We start from the raw sequence: 25,762 nt of genomic DNA, 5'->3' as shown, positions 1-25,762 counted from the left end.
CTCAGATTCAGGAATAGGTTGCAGATGAGCCTTCGATACCTTCTGACTGGGTTTTCCTACCATTTGACAAGATCTACAATATGTACAAACGTCACGTTTGATTTTTGGGCAAAACAAATGTCTCAAATTCATGTAATAAGTCTTATTGATCCATAAATGACTAGCCAAAAGAGTCAATGGGATAAACTAAGAATGTCATGTCTATACGACTTAGGAACAACAGTTTGATAGATCACTGACACTCGTCACTATCAGGTACCTCAAGCGTCTTCATCACCTCACAAGGACCCCATTTTAAATAAAGTAACAAACAGGTGCGTATGTGGTTTTAGCTTTGCTTATAGCTTAATGAAGAAAACAGGAGATCACTTGACCTTTTTCCTGTTCGACAACAACTGATTGTCGCTTGTCACCCAAGTTAGAATAAAGATAAAGTGTAACTAAAATAGGATCACTGTGATCCATTCCTTTTGCTTGATCCATACGAGGAGAAAAGTGATCTGATCAAATCCTGAAGAAATCATGTGTCAGGTAAAGGAATACTTTCCTAATCAACTTCATTCTCAAGATCTTTATTTGCCATAGTTCTATTAACTGCACAATATGGGAAAAATCAGGGATTTCTTTTCAAGAGGATCGACTTTCTGATCCAAATAAGGATTATACATCTACATGTGGAATACCCAAAATTATATCTTCAATAGATCATTTCTTTGTAATAAATTAGTACCTTCAATGGGTTAAGACGGCTCTTACGACTGTCACGAGTCCTGATACTAAGTCTGACAACAAATTTACACAATGGTAATGAACATTAACAAAGCCTCACTATGCTCCCTGAATGAGAACACTTTCATCAGAAGAAGACTTCTCAGAAAATATCAGGATACCTGAGTATAAAAACCCTGAATAGCTGGTGCATTCCTTAAAATATTAATAGGGATATGACTGGCAGAATGGGACATGACATGAATGATTCATAATTCTCAATAAGACAATCAGACTTGGGTTTGTTTAACCCAATAAATGTGTTTTTTTCAATACATGACCGTGATCATCAACTCTTAGAACTAAGAGCATTTGGAATAGGTATGTCCTGATTCTGTTGCTTATTTGTAAATTTGTTGCAATCAGAAATAACTCTCCCTTCCTTTCGGCAAAAGGTGCATGTAGAGCACAATAAGGTTTGCGATCAGTCTTATCGGAAACATGCTTTGTAAAAGTTGTTCCAGATTGAGATTTGGAAGTGCTAGTGTAACATTGAAATAGCCTTTAAACAAAAGACTGCTGAATGAAATGCTTACTGCAAAATATACTGCATAGCTAAGACATAATCGTCAGCTGTACGAGCAGCATTTTCCAAGGTTTGACTGTGCTCATCACAGTAATTCTTGACGTCCCTGTGGACGCGACACTTGAACTTGTCAGCTAATATTAGATGAATACGATTTTCTTAGTCTTTACAAACTTTCGTGGATAAGCATCACTTATTAAATAAATGCTCTTGTTCTGCTGCAAATCTGACATGGGTTTGTCCAGTTTAATTTGTATAGTTTCTAAAATGTTGTCGATAAGACTCGGGTACCAACTCATAAACCATCGCGATACATTCCTTAACTAGATCGTAATCAGCACTTTGCTGTACAAACAGGGAGGTCTAGATGTCAAAAGCTTTGTCATAAAGTGCTCTTGGTAATAATACTTGCTTTCTTCTATATTTCAAAGTTTCTGCTTTTTTTTGGGGGGGGGGGCATTTGCCTCTCACCCTCCTCTTTCTCCAAATTCATTCCAGTGAAGTATTTAAGAAAAAGTTCTCCACTGTAGATAACATTGTAAACGCTCGTTGGTTTCATTGTACATTCATGTCAAATAATACCGCTGATTTAAAAATTAAAGTGAATTTAAATTTGAAAAACACAGTTTTCTGGAATATCCTAGAGAAATTTGTATCCCGTGCTCGAGATCCCAATTTAATATTACGACTCTATGGCCATCAAAAAAGTAATATAAAAGAGCGAACTCATCAAATTTTGAGAAATTGGACAAAAAAGTTATCCCTTTAGAACAAAAAGTGAAAAAGCAAAAAGGAACAATGGTATTGCGAATTTAAATCCCACATGATCGTATAATTTGTATTACCAGTCCTAACGATTATAAACCCTAAATAATAATCAGCGCTTTTCCAAAAATATCAACGCTAAAATGTTGATGTTCTTTGTCATGGCGATGTGCCAACAGTTTTTTTTTTGAATCACATAAACCGACCGGTGGCATAAGTGGTTAGAGCGTCCGCAGCGGATTCGCGATGTCGCTGGTTCGAACCCCGACTAGTCATACCAAAGACTTATAAAATGTTACTAACAGCTGACACACCTGGAACTCAGCATTAATAGGTTAGGGTTAGGACTGGTCAGCCTGGTGTTAGGATAAAGTGGCTGTGTGGGTCATGATGCTATATGTCTGCTGCATGATGCCCGAGTTCTAGACATCATTACAAAGTGACGAACTGCTGATATCTTAGCGATATGACTGAAATATTGTTAGAGCTACCGTAAAATTCCAAATCACAGACACACGCACACATTGACTTAAGTAATGTAATCCCAGGATTAGTTGCTAGCATTCACTATCATCTCAGGATAATGTCTTTTTCCGAGAATATAATAGATGAGCACTTTATATTTTGAGTGAATAAATAACATGAATAAACAAAATCCAGCCCAAATGAAATATTGAACACAACAAATAGACTGATTTTTACTTCAGATGTTACGTCAGAAATAATGTCGCCAGTAAACAAGATTATAAAGCTCTGTATTTGACCAAAGTCATAATTAGAATTTTCTAAACAAAACTATTACCTAACGGAAAATTTCATTCTAGAACATTCAAAATATTTACAAGACAAAATCCTAGCTATAATTAGAATGTCTGTTACTATAATTATACTAAAGAACATGGTAAACATAATGTCGGTAACTCAGACCAAGATTAGTTGTATACCGAATAAAAATCAATGCTTTTGCTGAGGTAGAAAATAAACTTGATTTCTGACAACATCAGCTATAAGCTACAATTGTTCAGAACCCACAGCATGCAATAAATAAAGAAAAGATAAAAAAGAAAATAACTAACAAAACAATTCAAATGAGATATAAATAACAGTAAAATATTTTGTATTTATATAGATAAATCGATTATGTATTCCAGAAATCAACATATAGTATTTGCCTACATCCTTGCTGATTCTTAAAACAAAAGGCATTAGGATAGTGCAACTGCCCGAGTAATGAAGAAAATTAAGCACATACAATTTTTAAATTTGCATAAATCTTACCATATATCTACTTCATTACGCAAATATTGAATACTCTATTATTTTATATTTTAAGTACAGCATGGAACATTGTACATACATTAATACATACATTCATACATGCATGCATCATACATACATACATGCATACATACATACATACGTACATGTATGCATGCATGCATGCATGCATACATACATACGCACGCACGCATGCATGCATGCGTACATACATACATACATGCATACATACATGCATACAAAAATACCTCTTTATGATCCTATTCACTGTTAGCGATTATGTGCATCATAATGTTCTTAATAGTGACTCATTGTCGTGTTCTAATAAGATCATATAAAGCGTCATTAGGTAATTGTATATATATATATATATATATATATATATATATATATATATATATATATTGATCATTTCCACTCGCATATTTCAAATTTCATTTCTAATTGACATGTCTAGACTTTAATGAACCTCAGAGATTCAAATCCAGTTAAGAAGTGGCTTTATAGTAAAAATGATCTAAGCCATATATAATTTCCACCATTCTCCTGGTACAGTCCGCTAAATAAAAACTTGTCTACTAGTTTATGAATAAAGTGGTGTGATGCCTTCATTCACGAACCGCAAAACATATTCAATTTTCACTATATGTTAAAAAAATTAAAGCGAGTTATATATTTTATTTCACATATAGCTTTTCCTTCCATTGCATAACTGTTTATGTTCCATTTTGATACGTGTCCGGCTGGTAAACATGGCCACTAACCGTTAAAAACGACTTGTGTTCAAATCCAACAAAGATAGTACATTTTGTTTTTAATTTGCTCTTCTACTTTGAATTGGGAAGGATAATTATGTAAATGTTTATATTTTATGTACGAATTATCACCAAATACAGCTGAACATGAACAGTAGTCTGCTGACAGTTTATTTCTAACTTAGTATTTTATAAGTACATGTTGTATACGTATGAATGTGAGAGTCAGAAAACAAAACAAAAGGTGTGACTCGTTTGTAACATGATATATGAATATTGTCATCCACTCCGCTAGAAGAAAATTTATCAACATCATCTTATTGTCGCCCTGCGAAATAAGTTGGAAATATGTATCCTAGCGTCAGCTCAAATGAAAGTAGGATTGGAATTTATCAGCTATCTGTCATGATTGAAAATACTCCTTATGAAAAACCCATGTTGAATGCACTATATACCCATATCAGTACAGAACCATGAAACAACTAATTATTGTACCGCAATTCAACATAAATGCAAGAATTTCAATTTAGTATAAGACGCTACATATTCCCTAGAGCAACATTATTCAGTTGTATTCTTTTGTTGTTGTTAGTACTGTCATTATTATTATTAATATTATTAACGTTAAGAACTTTCAGAGGAGGCTTTAAATATGAAAATCTTCGAATTAAAAGAACGGGAAGCATAGTGTAATAAACATATTTGTTGACAATTTTGCCATATTGAATTTTGAATGCCACACAGTTATTTTAACCCATTGCTATTTCAGTTAACCCTGATCGATCAGGACCTAATATCGCCGGAGCGGCTGGAGGGGGAACCGCAGCTGGAATTTGTGTCGTCATTATAGGAATAGCTGTGGCGGTCGTATGCGTCAGAAGGTAAACATGTATGAGCCAGGGTTTTAGAAATTACGTTTATGTATCATTTATTATTTTTTTCTTAAATGCTGTCTGTAATGGGTTATTACATTTGTGCAAAGCTCCATTAGCTTCCAACTATGCGCCTCATTCAATCAATTGTATGAGCAAGTATTTATGTGAATATTTCGACTGTACCAGCCCCTTCAGCAAGTAATCGATGGATAAGGAGTCCACGTAAATCGCGCCTAGTCCTTGTGGAGTGTATAGTGTACATAAAAAGAGTCATTTTGATGCGAAAACTAACCTCCTCTTTGTACCCTGTACAAAATATGAATAACAAGTCAGCTAGTTACGTAACTGACAGTGACATTACATAGAAATGTAGTGGAGTTCAAGTTCAAAATTTGTATTTATAACAAATGTATTCGTCACTCGTGTGTTAGAGGAAGAAGAAAATGCTTTCTGAATATATATATATATCGCAATGTAGTTTTATAAATGCATCTGTATCTACATATTTGGCATTTAACAATCTCGTCTTTCTCGAAACACGTTTCCACGTCTGTAACCTTGGATTCCACGTCAGTCGCTTCTTAGGCTTTTAATATGTTATGTTGGAGCTGAACACGTTTTAAAACCTACATAGAGAAAGTAGGGACCTATAGGATAGAATATATTGGAACTTTAAGGCTCCCTTCATGCAGCACTCTACGTTATTTAACGCGGTTGTTTTGGAAATTACCTGCTCCTGGATATAGCATTCTCATTTTATTTCAGTCTTGTTTATTTCAAATGAAGCAGTGTCTCTGTTTTAGTGTTTGAGTGTCCGAATGAGATACTATCATGTGTCCCAGTGAGGACTTTAATATTATGTGGTACTTTTACTACCTTTCATGGGTGATTTATTTATACCCATGTTGACATCTTTAGTAATGAAAAACGACATAAACGTAGGAGACTTCCTTTCTTTAGAAACGTCATACATCACTGATTATTCTTTCAATGCAAACTCGTCTCAGCAATATGAACACTAAAACTGATCACAAATGCATTGTTGAATTCCTGAGTCTCGTTCAATCAGCTTTCTATATTGCAATGTGCTAGATATATATATATATATATATATATATATATATATATATATATATATATATATATATTCTATTAATGCAATCACTTTTAAAGTTTCTCGTCATTTTTCTTTGGCTTCTTTGAGTATATTTTAATGTTGCCCAAATAATCATAGATTAAATCAGTCACGGTTTCATTCTGGACATTTATATAGTAAATTATAGTTCTTGAATTCGTAGAAATAAAGTCACAACCCTCAACACAATATGTTTCTACAACTATATCAGTGTGTTCCGATTTATGTTATATGTTAGGTTGGTAAAATGGACCTTATTTTCACAGACGCCGTATATTGAGATATAAAACTTCATTCCATTCTGCAGATTGTATAACATTTATATAGGATATAAATTGGCTGTAGGTAAGGATATGTTATATTATATCGCTTATGAGTAACTGTTATACAAAGGTAGAGTCACAATATGCATGGTATACCTACAGTGTAGTTTATATTGAATGTATATTATGTGCTTAACCTTTGTCCATGATTCAGTAATGTACTTAAGATTATATTAAACATAATGTTTACTAGCATTTGAGTTCAATACCAGTCCATATTATATTTGTTAATTAGTATGACTATAGATTGTAAAGGTCATTTTTAATCACATTATATAGCTTCTAGATAACTGTTTCGTACCTTTGGATGAGGTCATTTCGATTGAGAAAATAAGTTATTGCGGCCTTTTGACCTTTGAAACAGTACAAGAAATCTTGTTCAGGAACTAAATGAGATTTCACTTGTGATATTGTGTTCCACTTCAATACATCAAGTAAACTTCTTTCTGATTAATTAAAGGAGCTGACCCTCTTGACATGTTTCAGCGATAAAGAAGTGATTATTCGATCATCATTCAGGTACTGAAAGTGCATATTATTATTCTGTAGAAGAGATGTGTATGTCAGAATTAATTATATCTGTCTCAGACACATTTAGTAGGAGCAGCAATGGTTGTGTTAAGTTGAGCTGACTGACATTAAAAGATGCTCATAACCTCAGGGTTAAATAGCTATGTTTAAATTACTGTGAATTCATTTAAATACATTTTGGTTTATATCGTTATAATGCATCGATACTTTTAGCACATCAAACTATTCCAGACTCTTGTCACATCAGCACAATAGATTGGACATCGTTCGAAACACACCTGGAATTAATTTGGAATATTGGATAATTTTAGATTTGGGATGGAACTTGTATGATTAGTTACAATTTTATTCACCATACTGAAAGATTATTTTTAATTTTCACTTTGCGTTCTAGGCAAACTTATGCATGTTGAATATTACAAAACTTGATGGTATTCACGTTTGTTTGTTACTTAGTGTAACACCCTCGAGTCGTAACATTTATAAACCCTAGACTAGTAACAGAAGATTTTGTACTTTCTTGCATAGTTTCCATGTGTGTTTTTCTAATTCGTTTTTTTTAAAGTTTATTTCTAACATTCAAAAAGGTTCAATTTTTTTTCTATGCCTATATATAATGCATTTTCATTCTTCACTGAACTGAAAGAGCTAATTGATGGCATGTAAGTCTTATTGGTGGTTTTGCTGTTCACGGACTCCGACTTTTTATAAATTTGCAACAGTCTGTAGACCACAAAGAATATAAATTTAACATAACACTATTGTTGGACTCCATTTATAAAGTTGGACTTGACTTTTTCAGTAAATATATAAAGCATACGTATAACACGAATAATGAAAAATAGTGCATCGAATCTGGAGGTGCAGTTGTAATGAGGATCAAGCTATATCAGTGAGTAATGAAACACTCTAGAAATTTATTCTTGCACTTGGCACATGTCAGGTTGTTACTTTCCTTTACAAACAAATAGGTCCACATAATTGGTTTATTCGCTCATTCAGAGGCTTAGTTAATCATATGATTGATTTGAGAGTAACAAAGTAAAGGTCCACATTATTTTTATGTTCTGATTCAATGACTTTTTCATTTAAATTTTCTTCTTCATTTTGCCAGCAGCCAACGTCATGCATAGATTTACCCTTTTCATATCTGATATCTTGCTTGTGGGTGATATGCAAATTGTGCAAATTAAATATCAGTAAACATAATCTTTATTAAGATTTTAATTATCCCTTACTTTAAACACGGAATATGTGTACGTGTGTGCATGGAGTATATTGTGAATCATTAGGTTGATAGTGTACGTCATGGGCCACTTACTCTATTCTTTCGAGTTAAAACCGGTTTTGAGACATTTTTTTGAAAACATGTTAGGTTGCCAGTATGACAATCCACCATTTTTCAGAAACTGTCGGCCAATATACACGTCACTCTACAACACATTTACTTTTTCCCCAAAAATGTACGTCCAGCTGGTTCGGACATGTCACCATCCGTCATTTTCAACCCATCACTGTACTGTGTTTCTTCATTCATATAAAACAATCGGTATGTTTTCAATTTATTTGTTTTTACTTGGACCACTACACTGTACAACTATTTATATTTTAATCGAATTAGAGTTATGCTCAATAATATCAATTTTGAAACATTTTTTTTGAACATGTTCGAGAGCTTCCATGATTTTTTTCCTTGCTTAAGCTCGCCCTCTCCTATATTAATATAAAAAATCTAGCTTTCTGTCATTTTATTTAAAATCATTTTCTCGTTATTATTTGTCATGACCTCATCTAAAACATTTTCTTTGATACGTCAGCATTTTTGGTTTTCATGATTACTTGCTTTACAAATACCAAATCTCAACGCTATTTAAATGTATAATTTAAAATTATTAAATCAAGCTCCCTGCTACCTATGTCATTAATGCTTATTGCATTATTAACCATACAATCAAAACTGCCTCCCATCATTATGGATTTACTGTTTACCTTTTCTCTCTTAGAGACAAGATCTAGTAAAGTCGCTCTAAACTCAGTACAAGCTTTTGGACTGACAAATCGTGCTATTCCTGCAAGTCAGGCACTACCAGCTACAATGTACATCCTGACTGAAGTCTTGCCATCCTAGCCTATACCTCTGATCTACGTAAGACCTTTATATATTTTCGCAAACGCATCCGTAATATTCTATCTCTTTAATCAGTTAACTTTTACGTTCATAAATCCTTCGCAGTCTAAAAGTTTTGTCATTATCAATTGTGCACGTTGAGTACTGCAATTAGCTACTTTTTCTTCCATTGAAATTATGGGAGCTGATATGTACACCTTTCACTGTTTGTTGTCTCTGGTTGAAGAATTTGTTCGAAGTTTCTCAGTCAGTCCAGACAAAGCAAATTGAAATTATATCATTTTTGTCATTAACTTGCTAACTAGTGGATGTCATTACAATTCTCTCTCGTTGAGCTTTGATCACCTAAATCCCCTTTCGGTTTGAACATGTTCGCAAACATGTTTACTAGATATTAAATTCGCTTAATCTGGCACTTCATCACTATATTTTTCTCTTTATCCGTAATGCATTAGGCACATCACTTTTTAACGATTTACTCGATTATTTTGTCAGGCACAGTCCTTTTGTACTATCAGCTAGTCAATAGTTACCGAACATTAAGGATGTGTAATAATCAACTAAAAAATGTCAAAGCTCATGCCCACTGATGATCCTATATGACAGTTTACAATTATCCCCAAACTACCTAATACTGTAACCAATAAAACCGTAAAGGCGGAATTTAATAATTAACACATGATAACTAGTAGGAATTATAGTGTTGGCCACAACTACCATTTTGTAACTAAAGACGAAGCTCTTTAACCATTCTGCAATTTTCCTTAACAGACAGTGAATTAAGTAGAAACTGTCCAAACATAGGTCTCTTAGATTATGTCACATGCCTCACTTAGCTTTGAGCTAGAACTTGTTACCATGCTCGTTTAATCACTTGTTAGGTTTTATTTTTATCAAGTATTGAATATATTTAAATATTAACAAGTAATCCACCTATGCAATAATTATCAGTATTTCTTCATTAAACTTGGGCAAGGTCTTATTTTCATTTTGCAAACTTGTCTGTTGGGCTAGTTGAAATGTTTCCGAATGTTTTGAATGTTGTGTCCGAACCTAAATTCTACATACATCTGTCTTCTTTTGAGGAGTTACATTGTTGTCTATAACTCTATCCTTAGAAATATGGTAACGTTTCCTTATTCATACATTTTCTTATACTTTCCAACAGTCTCGTATCTAACGCATATATTAGATAAATTCGTATCATATTCATTGATTAACTTAAAATAAAGACTCCACTTGCATCACAAAGTATTAAAGCACATTATGTATTTTGCGTTAGCTTTTACAAGTACATGTATATCTCATTTCTGTTTTTTTTTTTCTTGTTTGGAAAAATCAGCTTACCTGGTCAGTTTGTTCTGTGTAGTAATTGATAGTGTATCGATTCTGCTTCCGTGTATAAGTGTTGAATGATATAGTTTTGCATATTCTATTATATTCCACAGAAGAAATAGAAGACGTGATGAGAACTCTTCTGATAAAGTCTTCGATGAAGTACGGAGATCGTCTGGGAGCAGGAAAGAAGAAGAGGAAATAAACATTACTAGTAGTAAAGATAACGCAACATATGGTATAGTTGACATAATATAAGCATTACGCGGAAAGGTAAACCATTCTAAAATATCAAATACCTTTTTTCACAGTTATTATAGTTAAACATTTCTTTCTAAAATCAAATATAAAAGTATCAGTGTCAGATTTTTTCCAGTCGACTATCGCGGACTTCTGAAAAGAGCCCACCTGAAAAGGACTTAACCTGCGTCATTGTTCTGCTAATATGTTGTGTTTTCCTACATGGCACCAGAACATCCGCAACCACGCCCACAATATCGAAAATAAAACAACATATAACATAAAAAGTATTGTCGCCAACATACACTTTACAAGACGCATAATATGTGGGTATCATTCATCAGTTTGGGCTCTCTAGATAAATGTTATCAGACTTTGATATCATCATAGTTTAGTCTACGGCCGCATTCGCTATCATAACAACAACAAAAATACAGTTCGCTCTGGGTATCCTATAAGATTAATGACTATGTTGTATTACTTTGAACTTGAATGAGTCAGAAAGATCAGACAGCTGAGGCATGCACTGGCAAAAAATGTTAGTGGCGCTGATGCTGAGGTGTTGTGAAGGAGAGGAACATAATGACATCAAGCAGGAACCATATCAGACCGTGGTGCCTGTCACTTTCGCTTCATTTCAAACCGTCAAATTACTTTACTTAACAACTTACCGTATATGATAGAATGTTAGAAATGGAGCTATGACAATCCCGTTTATTATTTGCATATTCAAATTTGACCATTGACTTCATGGCAACTAGTAGTTAACTCTCTTTTCATGCATGTAATTGTTAAAAAGCGTATGGTCGGAATCTAACAAGTGGTACTTGTTTTCGCACCATCACGATCTTGTTAGCAAAATACAGTACGGTTTGTTCATTTTTCTGCTAATTTCAAATTCATTAATATATATTTGCCATTTACCTTTATGTCCAAAACATGCAATCTTGAAATTTACACTTTTGTTAAATTGAGAGAATTGTGTCATCTATCGAGTATATTATTGTAGAAGTTTTGATCTGATTCAGAATTGCTTTGTATGTGCATATATAACAACCCGTTCAATATCCTTTCAGCTCAGCCCATGAAAAGGAAAGACCGAATAGATAAAGTAGACCCAGTTGTGAAAAAGGAGGACTTGATTAATACTAACACTGCAATAGAATACTATTCCTACTTACCGCAGAATGTGACCAGCAAGCACACAGTCCGATTAGAGGATTTATCTTCTTTCTTCCTCAGCAGAAAACTGGAGCCAGAATTGTACGAGGTGGAATTTCGTGTATATTTATCCACTTTAACTAATGTTTAGTTAATCTTTGTAAAGATCAAGCTGTAATATTTTGGTTTACAAAACACATGTTGGCCGTATTCTACAAAACCTAGTTATACAACCATTCAAAAATAGTACTGGGTGATTAATCTTCAGACACAAGTTCTCCTTTGTCATCATTTGTATCTTTTCAACTTTATTTATTTGCTTTTAAAGTAATTTCAATACTACATATAATGCCCTAAAGTGTCAAACAATAATAGAGGCTATTGTGAAATATTAACGTTAATTATACCTTAAAATGGACATCAACGGGCTTTCAAATTCAAATTACATTTATTTCGAAGCTGAAAACGATTTAGCTGCTACTTTTTTCTCCGTTCTGCTGGAATTGTGACAAATTTTATTTCATCAAATAAAGACATGTTTAATATCTGAAAGGGAATTCATTTATTTTTACGACAGATTGATGCTTATGAAATGTGCCTTGTACATGTCAAACCAAGCTAAGCAGCGTCCAAGCTTTCCTTTGTGCGATATTTCTGATGCATATATTTAGAAAGCAAAATAAAAACAAACTGTATAAAAAATGTTGTCGTCAAAGTGTATGTTCCCATACCATTTAGATCTTTCGACGATAATTGCAGTTTCTATTAGGGGGCAAACCAGTAAATATATATCAAACCTAAGTACCAATCTCATTAGGGAGTTTATAGTACCCTGAATAGTATATGTCCTGTTAAAAAGCTCTATGTCTCTAACAAATGTACGAGAACGGATTTGAAACCAGCAATTTAAGTAAATTTCAACGAGCAATATATTTCCCAATAATACGAAGTAAAGTTAAAAAAAGACACTTAGAGTACTGGAAGTTTAATTCTACGTATTGCTAAATTTAATGTTGCCATGTCAAAAAATATAGAACTTTCCGAATGAATGCCAATAATCTTGAATGCCCTGAATGCCCCAGTATAGCAGTGCTCTTGAATGTCCTTTTATGCCACTAGTCTTAAACATCCAGTGGAATCAGTGATGCAGTCCAGAATGCCTTTAATTGAGTTCACAATAATCCAGCATAATATCGTACTCAGAAAGATAATGAGCAATTCAGTAATGCCAAGGAACAATTTGAATACACAAGTTGCCTCGGAACCGTTTAAGCTCATAAACTAGGTTAGGCCTTGTACTCCAATTCTAGTAGACATAATAACAAAAATTAGGAATACTATGACGTCATTTACAAATTACAAACATGACAAATGGCAGGTCCTCAGCATAAAGTAAATATATATAGCACCTGTGCATATGTTATCTGAGTTTATATTATACATTAAGAAACTTATAAACCGTTAAAGTTTCAATAGCAGAAAAAGTTGTGCCCATAAAAGCTCGAAAGATCTCCACGAAGATTTGCAATATGCAAACCCAAGAAAGTTTAAATTGAAATAAATGTATACAATTAAAGTTATTTATATATATGTGTGTGTGTGTATAATATATATATAGTTTGCTTTTTAACTTATAGAACTTGCCGCAGGGCTTGAAAAAGCCACACGATACGTCACTCTTACCTGAGAATCGGATGAAGAACCGATACAAACATATTTACCCATGTATGTATCCTATATTAAACAATACAGTTTTACGTGGTTTGTATGTTCTCATGGATTCGCGTAATAAACGTTCACGAAGACTGAAACACTAATTGATAAAGCATAACATAGCACAGCTGAGCATGCGTGTTTGCTTGTATGTCATTATTTTCATATATCTGCATGCCCGACTGACAAACTGACTGTTCTTATTGTTGTTGTAGGGTTTAATGTCATTGCTATATATGGCAGTCAGTATAAATGGTGGAGAAAGAACGCGGGAAAACCCGGAAAAGTACCACCTTCCCACGAGAACCTACTGGCAAACCTTGTCACATGCCTATATTCGCTGAACCCAAGAATTGAACCCATGCAAACAGAGGTGAGATGGCAATGATTTGTAACGGTGAGCGCTTTAGACCACTCGGTAACTCGGGGCCTCCAAACTGACTGCCTTCCAGAACTTCCTCTTCAAAAAGATGACAATGTTTTATTGTCAGTGTAAGCTGCTTGTAAAATACGCAGCAGGCAATACTGCAAAATATGAAAAACAAAGAGTATGTATACATGCTAGTATGCATATTGGTATATCAGGATGAATATAGACTCAGAATGTCTTGATGTGTATATCCACGCTTTCTTAGAAGGTGTATGTGACATTGCAACGGTATATATACATGTGTCAATCTGTTACCATATTGCATGCTACACAGCTCAGTGGAAGTACACCCGACTTGGTATTGTATTTGTACCTATTGTTAGAGTGTGCAAAATGAGTATAGTTTGTTTCTTTATTTGGAGGTCCTTACAAGGGTATCAAAAGGTCTAACAACAAGTGTTACATTTTTCCTTTGAAGGAAAATATAAAATGTATGTGACATTTACTTAACTAACAACTTCATTTTCTGGCACGGGTAGAGTAGCTGAGTGATTGTAGATGTATATCATTTTGGAGATTTTTAATGGCGAACGCTCATAGCTACTCTAATGCAAACTACTAAATTTAAAGGTTCAAATAGAATGATATGTGAATGACCTAATAACGTTGCATATATACACATTTCGTCAAATAATATACACATTACAAAGACGGAAATGCTCTATATTAAACCTGACCCAAATATTTTCAAATATGTCTTAATCGTTTGTTTTGCGAATAGTTGTAATCAAGTATTCAATTAACTTTGTATAATGAATATTACTTTCTGCATTTGATGATGAAATTGTAATTCAAAATCTACCAAATTTATTGAACATTTTAAATACAATTTTGTGATAAATAAAGGAAATTATATCAACAAAATATAGTCAATGCTAAAAGAAAATAGGTATTACTGTTAGTCTGCTAAATATACGAGGCTTCAAGAGAATGCAGGAGAAACAAGCCTACTTCAACAGATGAATGTCTATCCGTTTATATTAACATAGTAGACGAATTTATAGTTAGCAATAATCAACATATCATATAACTTTCTACAGTGATATATCAAAGTGGCATATAAACCGCTTAAATACAAGAATTTTACCACTATTTCTTTAATTTCAGATGATGACACAAGGGTACCTTTGGAGATATGGGACCCTGCAACGGAAAAAGATTACATAAATGCATCATTTGTGAATGTAAGTCGTTGATTTGTCTACATATTATCTTAAAAAAATCTGCTAGAGCACACTGATCATTATTTCTTACTTCGCAACCAATCGTTCAACTTTTATGGTTCCTGATTAAGATTACAGTTTAGGTATGTTACTATTTGTCTACACTGCATTCATTTTTTCTTATTTGTTCTCCTAAATGATGTTCCACATATGTTTGCAGGGTTTCAAGACCTTCCACGTTTACATTGCTTCTCAGTGTGAGCATATCGTATGTTCTCTTCTTCGTAATGAAAGGTCGTTTTCCAACTACCAGTCGATAAACTGAATATTTCCGAAAGTAATTGAAGAAGTAGGTCATGTGCAAATTCTACCGGAATACAATAATATAACAGCTCTTTGTACTGTTCACAAATGTTGCAGTTTTCTCAGTCTTTCTCTTTATTTCTTCGAAATTGAGATTAGTTTGTGACTTAACATATCTGCGGTTCCTGTATTAGTTCATTCATAATTGATGTGCACGTTATTTGCGTCAAAACGGTGTTTGAGTTTCGTGTTTGGGAGTGTGGAGCGTAGAGTTTGGACAGTATTCTTAAAAACTTCAGTGAATACTTATTTATTCTCTGCGAACATCAAGGTCCCAAAGGCCACCTATCGATTTCTCCTTGATGTTTTTTATTTAATTTTAATATGATATATGTATTCACTTGAAACTGTCTCAGATGTACTTAATGTCTGTTACTTTAAATTCCGGCTCAGTTTTATTTATGCGTCAACCAGTTTGTCATATTATTCAATAAATGATGGCTAAACTTTATTACTCCCGTTGTAACACAATTAACGAAACTTTATGCGAGAAAAATTATTTAATAGGTCCTACAAAATATATTATCAACGATTTCTGGAGAATGATATGGCAGACAAATTACAGCAAAATTGTTATGTTGACCAATCTGACTGAAGATGGAAAGGTAATGGATCACCATAAATTGATCGGAAAGATTATTCATATGGATGCAAGATTTGTGAAGGAATCATATACTTTTATTTTGTCCTATAGTTTAAAACACATTTCTTAGATGAATAATCAAGACAAAAAACTTCCAAACTTGGAAACATCCGTATGTTGTATCTTACAAATCATGTGTTTCCATGATCTTGATGTCCAAGATCTTCTTTATTACATTATTGTAAATGGCTCACAAGCATTGTTGATATTCATAACTTTACAAATGTTAGAGGGACGAAAGAATTCCAAATGTCGCTTTGCTGACAAAAGGATCTTTACTAGCAATAATCTTGTCGTAATTGTAGGATTCATAAGGTCATATTGGGCTGAGTATAGCTTACTTATGACGCAGGTTATTACCCATTGGTAGGCAACATGCCACCTGATTTTGGTCTTCAAATATAATTATTAAATTTCCATATATAAGCATTCAAAATTCGTTTAAGATATAATAAATGTACATTCTTACGAAATGATAAAGACATTTGAGGTTGTGTAACCTTATTGCACATTGACATTTCGATCTGGGCTTGAAACTACTTAGTATATGATGACTTTAACAAGGGCGAGCATATACTACATATTCTTGATACATTATATGCTTTAATATTACATATATGATGCTTCTTTCCACCGATTTCGTCTGAGAAAATGCATCACATACGAACTAATGTACACACCAATCACACTTGGTCTCCATAGTATACCATACTCTTCGGTTCATTTTCACGTCTATGACATATTTGTTTTCTCTTAAAATAAAAGTTAAGAGTCGTTATATTTTGCTGACTGATATAATGACATAGGATTTCATCCATTATATAAATTATTTTTAAAATGTATTGACTTAATTTATATTCATGTTTGGTGGCTCAAATAACTGTACAAAAGAAATTGCGAGTTTATATAGTCTTATAATAATATACCCCAAAAGCTATCTAGCCAAGGATAAGTATCAATTTTATATGACGAGGGATGCATAACTGTTTGGCTTGTCTGCTTTATAAGGTCCAATGAATGCTAAGATAGTTTCATTTTTTTTTCAGCATGCCTTGGACTGTACTTTAAAGTCTTTATATATGTTTGAAGCATATACTAATTATCGACAAATCGTATGCTAATTATGAAGGCGAAATATTGTTTCTTGAACTAAACTTTTTAATTCATTCATGCCCTGTACACATGATGAGTTTCAGTACGCCTCCATCATTAAAAAAACACTGACCAGGGAATCATAATTCATATATCCTTAGAAAGAAAAATAAGACAAAATATAAATAATTGTAATTTTATTTTTTAGAAATTTCATCAGAAAGGAAACAGAAAGACAGAACTGCGTCCAGTCAAACATTTTCATTTCACTGCCTGGCCAGATAAGGGTGTTCCAAAATATGTGTCTTCCTTGGTTCATTTTCGCCATAAAGTTTGCAACACTAAAGTAAGTGGAGCTATAGATTGTCCGTTAGTTGTTCACTGCAGATACTTGTGACATTTCTGTCAAACCTTTATTTATGTTTTTAATGCACTTGTTATGACTTTTAAATATTTTATCTCAAATTGAGCATACTGTTACGACAGTATGGTTTTAATACAAATAACGTAAACGAGCAAACACCAACGAGTTTTGAAACATTGAACACAATTATTTATTTCCCTAGATTACGAAAGTGCAAATTTAAAGAGTACTTACAGTGTTGTGAAATAAATGCCAAATAGTCTGAAAATTTATATCACACGTTCACAAGATTATAGAATTCCGTATAAAGTCAAGTGGTGTTACAAAGGAATTCCGATTGTGAAAGTTTTAATGTACCAATAGCATGAAATAGTGTTAAAGTGATAACACTTGTAATGTATTACAATGATATAATCTAAAATTTCCTTGAATTATTCCATAATTATCAACAAATACTGATTTAGCACGAAAAGTATTAATACATTCTAATTCCAATGAATACTTTACATACATAAATCCTCTGCAATTAAAAGTGAACACAAATAAAGACTGAATCCACTTTGGGTGTTAAAAATAAGCAAAGAATTTATGTTTACCTATTCCATTTAGAAAAACTTTAGTCGCAGTATGAGGGCCAGAAGATGGATCATTTTCCAGTTAAATTCATAAACAAGATCACGTCGAGGAACGTCCAAGTTCAAAAGCCACATAAACGTGTTTGCCTCCAAGTAATAATTATCATAGTACGTAATCTAATGCCATATAGAAGAATTATCTATATAACATGTTGTTTATAAAAATGCATTAGTCAGGTAGACCCAACTCCTACCTTAAATTTTGAACAAAGGTCTGTGACACAAGTTAAATGTACATGGCACATAATCTTTGACAAACGCCGACACACAACACAGATTATTATATACATAATAATAAGAATAAATGCGGAAATATGGAATTGTGCAAGAGAAAGTGAACATCTATCATTCAACGTTTCCTCGTAACGTAATTTAACATTGGATTTTCAATGAATATATTATTAGTTTAATTAAATGCAAAATTTCTCTTAAGATGTAAAATGCTGGTAAATTTATATGTTCGTCCATCAGAATACAGAATAAAGATATGTTCCGGACAATAAATGTATTGTTTTCTTCCTGTATTTATGACCTAAACAATGAACCATAAGCTTATGCTACATCTTGATTTTATACAAACGATGACACCATTGACAGTGACGACTAAAACGTGTAACATCATTACACTTGAATACGCATCCAATGTTTTTTTTTTTTAATGATGAATGAACACAATTGGGCAGGCAACATAACAAATGGATAAACCGACCGTGAAGTGCTCCTTTAACTTTCTGGATAATTATTATTTTGGCTAAACTTCCAAATGAAATCAATATAGTTCACTGATTTTAAAATTGTTGTGCTTTATCGCTGTCGATTTATATAGCAGACGTGCATATTAGCCGCCTATTCTTCGTTTACATACTCGATTAAAAGAATATACAAACAAATGAACCACTGCAAAAGCACAACATAAGTATATGCTCTGTCAAGTGCTCAGTAATTAATAACAACATGTCAAGTATATTACCCTTAAGCTTAAACATACTTTGCAATAAATACAAAACATTAATAGGTTTTAGGTGGAATACTCGTTTGAACCGCAATTATGAATGTTGAATATGACTGGACCTTTAAACCAATTATACATACTATTTTTGACAATGCGGCGCAGGTATAGGGAGGACGGGAACATTTTTGGCGCTTGACTATCTTGTCGATCAGGCAGATGAACTTGGATACATCAATGTGGTCAACTGTGTAGAATCCCTGAGGAAACAGAGAGTCAACCTCGTTCAGACCATTGTAAGTGAAGAAATAATGCAGATATATATATATATATATATATATATATATATATATATATATATATATATATATATATACACACGTTTTAGGTGCGTTGTGGGCAGTCATCCCGAAAGTGGGTTTACGGGAAGGACGTGATATAGTTTACATTTCAAATCAAAATATATATACATAGGTTGTATTTCTTACATAGTAATTATCTATATGTTGAAAATAAGTATATATACTTATGTTATAGTCCTATTCATGTTTTCGGTTCGTGGGCAGATATATAAATTTCATGGGCAGTTTTGACCTTTAGGTTGAAGTTGACAAAGTAACTGCCCAAAAATACGTTCACGAGGAACAAAAATATAGCATTCTGCCCGCGAATACGCCCACGGGAACAATATATAGCGTACTGCCCACAAATACGTTCACAAGTAACAAATATATAGCATGACTTTCCGGTGTGCGCGCGCAAAATGGTTGTCAAGACACGACGATAAACATTAATCTATTAAAGCATCCTTTGCAATGGCCAGCGTACATATAGCGGACGTGAGGTTCGTTTTTCACAGCTTGTTTGAAATAAATGGATGATTATATATCCAGTGTAACAACTTGTCTTGACAGCTTATGGATGCTAATGTTTGACATTTATTGTGAAGATGATTGTTCACTGCTTGTTGATGAATTCGTAGCTTCTGTTAATCGATGCTATAGCTCAATTTAACTGTCATACACTGATATGTTTAAGTCTGCTTGCACTGTTAACTAAGCAGAGTTATGGAAATATAACAAATTGGTTTTAATAACTTTCAGAGTTTGTTTTACTATTACTCAATATTTGTTTCAAGTACTATAAAGACTGTGATAGGTTGGGTGGCTGAGATTACAAATCAGGCCCTTCTCAATTGGGGGGGGGGGGGGGGGGCGGGGCGGGGGGATTACTACCCACTATGAATATTACTGGTCCTAGATGTCCAACCTGATATTTATGACATATAGGTTCAACATCTTATTGCCAGCAGAAATGGTGTTCTGTAGTATTTTCTGTAGTATTTTTCCCAGTCAATAGTTTATGGATACATTATGTCATGTACTATGCTTGTTTAATTCTCTCATGTCAGTTCTGATTTTGCCATTCAATGCTATAATGTTCCTAGGCATGCGATATTCTTGGTTATTAAAATTATATATATACACAGATAACCGAAGGTGAGTTCTCATTATTCCCTAACAATTGTAATTAGTGGGGCTGTAGCAATTGATGGTCTGAGAATTCAAGTTAACTGGTACAAAACTTGGGGAAAACGACAAAGTGTTTTCTTCCTTTGACAGGCATCATAAAGTTTTGCATCTTTGTCTCTCTGATGACTGTGGTACACAAGTTACAAACTTTGCCTTAGAATGATCCTGATTTTTGATACTTGTTACTGAATGGGGTGGGGGGGGAGTAACAAAATTATTAAAGGTGGAATGTATGCAAACCATGCTGGAAATAGATATGTGCCAACAACTGCAACATGTAAGCTTCAATCGATTTGGAAACTATAAGCTGTATCCTGTAAATATTAACAGTTCACACCCTGTATAAAAGATGATTTTGTGTTTGATTAACTCGAACTGTTAATTTATTATGTTAGGGAATTTATTGTTTTAACCCTAGTAAATGTAACATAATTAGGTCAAAAGTTCCAGTTTGTTTATTGTTTCCAAAGTTGATTATTGTAACTGGAAGAACCTGTTTCTAAGTGTTAAATGAAACGAAAGAGATACTGTTTACTCAAGTGATATAAAATAAAAGTTTAAAATGAACTGAAAGAAATATTGTTTATTCAAGTGATACAAAATAAATGTAAAAGTGTATATTCATTAAGAAGTGTATTATCAATTGCAAATAAATGAAGATTTATCTTATTTTGTTCTTTACTTGTGTACAAAATTATAACTGGATTGGGCAATAATTACTTGGACTCCATTTGGAAAAGAAAAATCTATATGTTCTAAATACCTAATTTTCATATCATAATGCTCTTTTAATGGACGATTATGCTTTTCAGCTGACGTTACCATATTGCCAAGTGAACTAATAGTATAGCCTTCGGTGTGGCCCACTAATCATATTTGTAAATGAATTATGCATACAATAGAGAAATAGCTCTTAAAATATCTTATGAGTTGAATAATGTGTGTACACAAATAAACATGAAGCAAATCATTGAACTTGTATGCCACACATGCAAGCGAATTGGTGGTTTTCATATGTAACTTGTGTACTCTTATGGCTTTTGTCTATATTACTTTTAGCCATTTCTATTCACACACCAGAACATAACCCTTTTTGTCTGATTCAGGTGCTAATGCAAAACTTATTTCAGCTGTAACTGAAGTATACAGAATTCTTCCTGATGCTGAGGCCTACTGTGTAGACAGTATAGCTGTAAGTCATCAAATCAAATGGAAGACAACAGTGTGCAGTTGACGAAATTGATATATACCCAGTTCCATTTAGAGTTATCTTAAAGAAAAGTCACAATGCACACTGATACAAGTGGTTTTAGAAAATGCATTTGTTCCACATACATTTTAACTTAACCCAAAAGTTGTCTTTTGCCTAAAATTCAATCAGACGTATGCATTTATTTCATAAAACACAAAGATATAATGAACCAAATCATTTTCATTATTGAGTTAGGTAGTAGGCTATGTTAAAGAGTGCAATCACTTTATCGATTTTTTTCCATTACATTTTTATTTATTATAAAATGACATTTCTTAGTGGAGTGCTAGCAACTGTAACTTGAGGAATATTTTGTACATGCTGGCCTAAGTGTCATGAATATACTGTGCTACATTTTGCTTTATTAGGTATAAAACTATCATGAGACTTGCTTGATTAAATCCTGAATTTGTCAGTTACACTTACAAGTCCACTGGTAGAATTTAAAATCTGTGACAGTTTGGGAACGTTTTTGTTGTAACTACAAATCACTTTGCCTTCATAGTCAATGAATTCAAGCCATTGATAATTGTCAAACCATTGTGACTGAAAATGTGATTGTCTCTTAGTTGTGTCCTATTTGATAATGTTGCTGCCACAGAGTCTGGATTATGTCTCTGAAGAAATAGTTCATCTAGACTCTGTTGCAGTCTTACATTGTATATGTTCAGTTTAATAAATTTTCTTTCTTTGAATCATTCTTATGTCATAACTTGTGAAAATAGTTTAGTTAACAATATTTATTCTAACAGAAAAGATCACCTCACTTGACAAATCATCCTACTAAAGTGATCATGGCATACACTTTATCTTTGAAATTCAAATATTGCCCACTCATTAATTAATATAACTATATATTGCATATTGAAGGTGATCATATGTATCATCAGTTTTAAAAACTAAAGACATAATACTATCATTTAATCACTGCATATAGGAAACAGACACTTGTGTCTGTAAAGTGCCTTTCATTGGATTACTTTGGTTTATTAAAACCAAACAGCGATCCACTCAGAATTTTCTAGGGTAGATACAGAGAATATATTATGGTCATTCAGAACACTATCAATACATCAGACCACATTGTTTTTATTATTATTTAGGCAAAATAACTTACTAAGTCGGATGGTGATAGGTTATGTGGAATTTACATTGAATCATCTGATCCCAGAAGATTTGATACAATGTCACTGGCTATGGTAATCATCAAGTGCAGTTGCACGGCACCATAAGACTTATCAAGATACCATAAGCTAGAAAGATAAAGAAAAAGAAAAACAATGACCCAAAGAAAAATCCTGCAAACTGTGTGCAAAAACGATTCCACAGATTATAGATGAAAACTTTACTATATTTAGCTTCAAGATATTAATAAATTCGGATTACTTCCTCCAGTCTGCTACAGTAATTCATGCCCATTGCACTCATAAATAGTTCACAGTCCTTGCAGTATTTTGTGTGGGCCACAATATTTTAATTGATGCAGCTGATGCTCCATTCTTCAGTTCAGTGTTGATTCAAACATAGCAATGTCCCTTTGGGATGTGTGCATAAATAAAGAATGCCTGTCCCTTCATTACCACACTTGTTGAATTTATCGTGTCTCTCTGAAAACTGTACCATGTGAGAAAGAATTTTATAAACAAACTGGACATAAGTATTGCTAGACATATACTCAGACCCGAGACTGCATAAAAGACTGCTTACTTGTGAGGCATTATCAGTGCTAGGGCTTAAGGTAATAACTTGCTATATGTTTGGTAAGGCAAAATAAGGGGCCTTATGACTTAAATTGAAACTGTGAAAAAGCAAAAGGTTCAGATGCAATAAACTTTTGTTTTTCCTCATTTGTTATATTACAGTGCCATGAAAGGTCTTTTCTTTAATCTTTTTAATCTCTTGCCAATTTTAAGTCATCGTCACTAACCAAGTCTCTAAATCAATTCTTGGCATATTTAGCTAAAATGGTGTCTACTGTTCCATTACATCATTGATTGTTTAGCTTGCTTGTATGGAGCTTAACACCATTTTTCAGGACATAATAGGCTTTACATGGCAGCCAGCATATTTATTGGAGGAAATCAACACACATAACGCTACTGGCAAGCTTTCTCATATATACACATTGGTTGGACTAGAGAGAGTTGATTAGTTTGAGTGATGTGTATGCCTATGACCATTCTATAACCAAGGGCCCCATGATTGAATACAGCTTAAAGAAATTAACCCTAATTCAAAATCCTTGTTGCATTTAAATCATAACACCCATCATGCAAAGTGACACATGTCTCAAGATTTTCCAATTTGTGTATGTTTTGCAACTTTTAATTCTGAGTTGATGCATGTGGATGTGGAAATTCAGTTACTGAATACTTAGCTGCTTATATAAGAAGCTCTCACATTGGTAAAAGCATGCAATTGGGATTTTATTTGCAAGAGGGCAATTAATTGTTCAAAATACTGTTTTAGCTAACTACATATGCGAAGGGTTGATGTATAAAAAAGAGGATCAAGAAATCCTAGCTGGTGAAGATAATTGTATCCAAACTTGGTAGAAAGCTAGAAGGCCTTTTGATTTTGTACAGCAGTTTCATTAAGGAACCAACTATAATACCATTAGAAGTCTATGAACAAAAACCACATTTAGCACCAACTAGACATCAAAACCATATGCATTGTTCCAGTTACGGCCAACTAGACATCAAATAGGTTATCTAGTGAAAGCACAATGTCAAAATGACCAGCCATCTAGGAGAAGTAGCAAGGAAAGGGTTTTCCAGATGCCCATTAAAACAGCCATATTGGAGGTTAGATTGGCACTATTTTCATTTACGTCCAACTAGACATAAGAAGTCTTTCACTAATATGACGATTCATTCAGGAGAAGTAGTGATAACAAGATTTTCAGGATGGCCACATTGGTGGCCTTATAGGATGTCTGTACAGCACCATAATTCTCATTCAGGACCTGCTAGACATCAACATAAGTATTTTGTACACATGTTGACACACTGACACAATTATCCATTCAGAAGTAGTGATAAAAAGTTTCTTAATATGGCCACTGTGGCAACCACATTGTATGTGTGAGTGGCACCATCTTGTTTTTTCTTCCAGATATTTTCACACAAATATCATATTTAAAGATAACATGAATTCATACAAGATCTTGTCTGTTTATTTCATAACAGATTTTTCCCCCATATTAACATAATCTTTTGAGAACATTTATACATTATAGTTCTAGAAATTTTTCATGCCGCCAGAAACTATTAAAATCACAGCAGAAAGTGTTATGTTATATCTTTATTCAGCACTGAAAAAATATTTATGAATTCTTAAAGTTTTTTCCCCTATATTAACTTAATTTAATGAAGATTTTCAGACTATAACCTTTCCATTGGATTTACTTTTTCAAACATGGCATAAAAAGTATGTTATATTAACCAATTTTTACATTGCCTTCACCATCGCAGAAATCTCTATTATCAATTTCCTAGTAAAGAAAAGCCAAGAAAATAAATGGACAGTTAATATTCACTTCAGGATCACAGACCTGAGGCAAATATGTCATTGTTAAATCAAACATTTTTATTGTGTTTCCTTTGACCTAAATATATATGTACTTGCTGTTACTCTAAACGAAGGCTGGTGACCCAGTTGATAACATAAGGATTTCAAAACAAGTGTGAGGAAATGAGAAACATGGCCAAAGAAAATGCATACCAAGGTTCTACTTTGTATTTATTATGTACTTCTAACCAGCAGGGACAGGGGTAAACAAACCTCGTAAAATGCCGATCTGA

The 25,762-nt window shown here is 33.3% G+C and overlaps 2 protein-coding genes across 3 annotated transcripts in view; both read left to right on the top strand.

Annotated features, from left to right (window-relative positions):
- The window catches only part of LOC149807841 (E-selectin-like), a 46,339-nt gene extending 35,682 nt beyond the window's left edge, over window positions 1-10,657 (top strand). For both annotated transcript variants that reach the window (XM_089971373.1, XM_089971374.1), the window contains exons 5-8: window positions 4,862-4,973; window positions 6,886-6,944; window positions 8,960-9,102; window positions 10,533-10,657. In XM_089971373.1, the coding sequence (XP_089827499.1) occupies window positions 4,862-4,973; window positions 6,886-6,892 (119 nt within the window). In that variant the 3' untranslated portion in view covers window positions 6,893-6,944; window positions 8,960-9,102; window positions 10,533-10,657. The remainder of the gene's footprint in view (window positions 1-4,861; window positions 4,974-6,885; window positions 6,945-8,959; window positions 9,103-10,532) is intronic.
- LOC149807839 (receptor-type tyrosine-protein phosphatase mu-like) overlaps window positions 8,325-25,762 on the top strand; it is a 79,499-nt gene continuing 62,061 nt past the window's right edge. Inside the window, exons 1-7 of the mRNA XM_089960892.1 lie at window positions 8,325-8,419; window positions 10,533-10,657; window positions 11,736-11,941; window positions 13,458-13,545; window positions 15,071-15,147; window positions 17,433-17,611; window positions 19,333-19,468. Coding sequence (XP_089817018.1) covers window positions 8,325-8,419; window positions 10,533-10,657; window positions 11,736-11,941; window positions 13,458-13,545; window positions 15,071-15,147; window positions 17,433-17,611; window positions 19,333-19,468 — 906 coding nt within the window. The remainder of the gene's footprint in view (window positions 8,420-10,532; window positions 10,658-11,735; window positions 11,942-13,457; window positions 13,546-15,070; window positions 15,148-17,432; window positions 17,612-19,332; window positions 19,469-25,762) is intronic.

Source organism: Sinohyriopsis cumingii, chromosome 1 (assembly GCF_028554795.1).
Source record: "Sinohyriopsis cumingii isolate HCF-2022 chromosome 1, ASM2855479v2, whole genome shotgun sequence".
In the NCBI taxonomy this organism is placed as follows: Eukaryota; Metazoa; Mollusca; class Bivalvia; order Unionida; family Unionidae; genus Sinohyriopsis; species Sinohyriopsis cumingii.
Note: the sequence above shows the minus strand (reverse complement) of the source record. Positions and strands in the feature narration are given on the sequence as shown.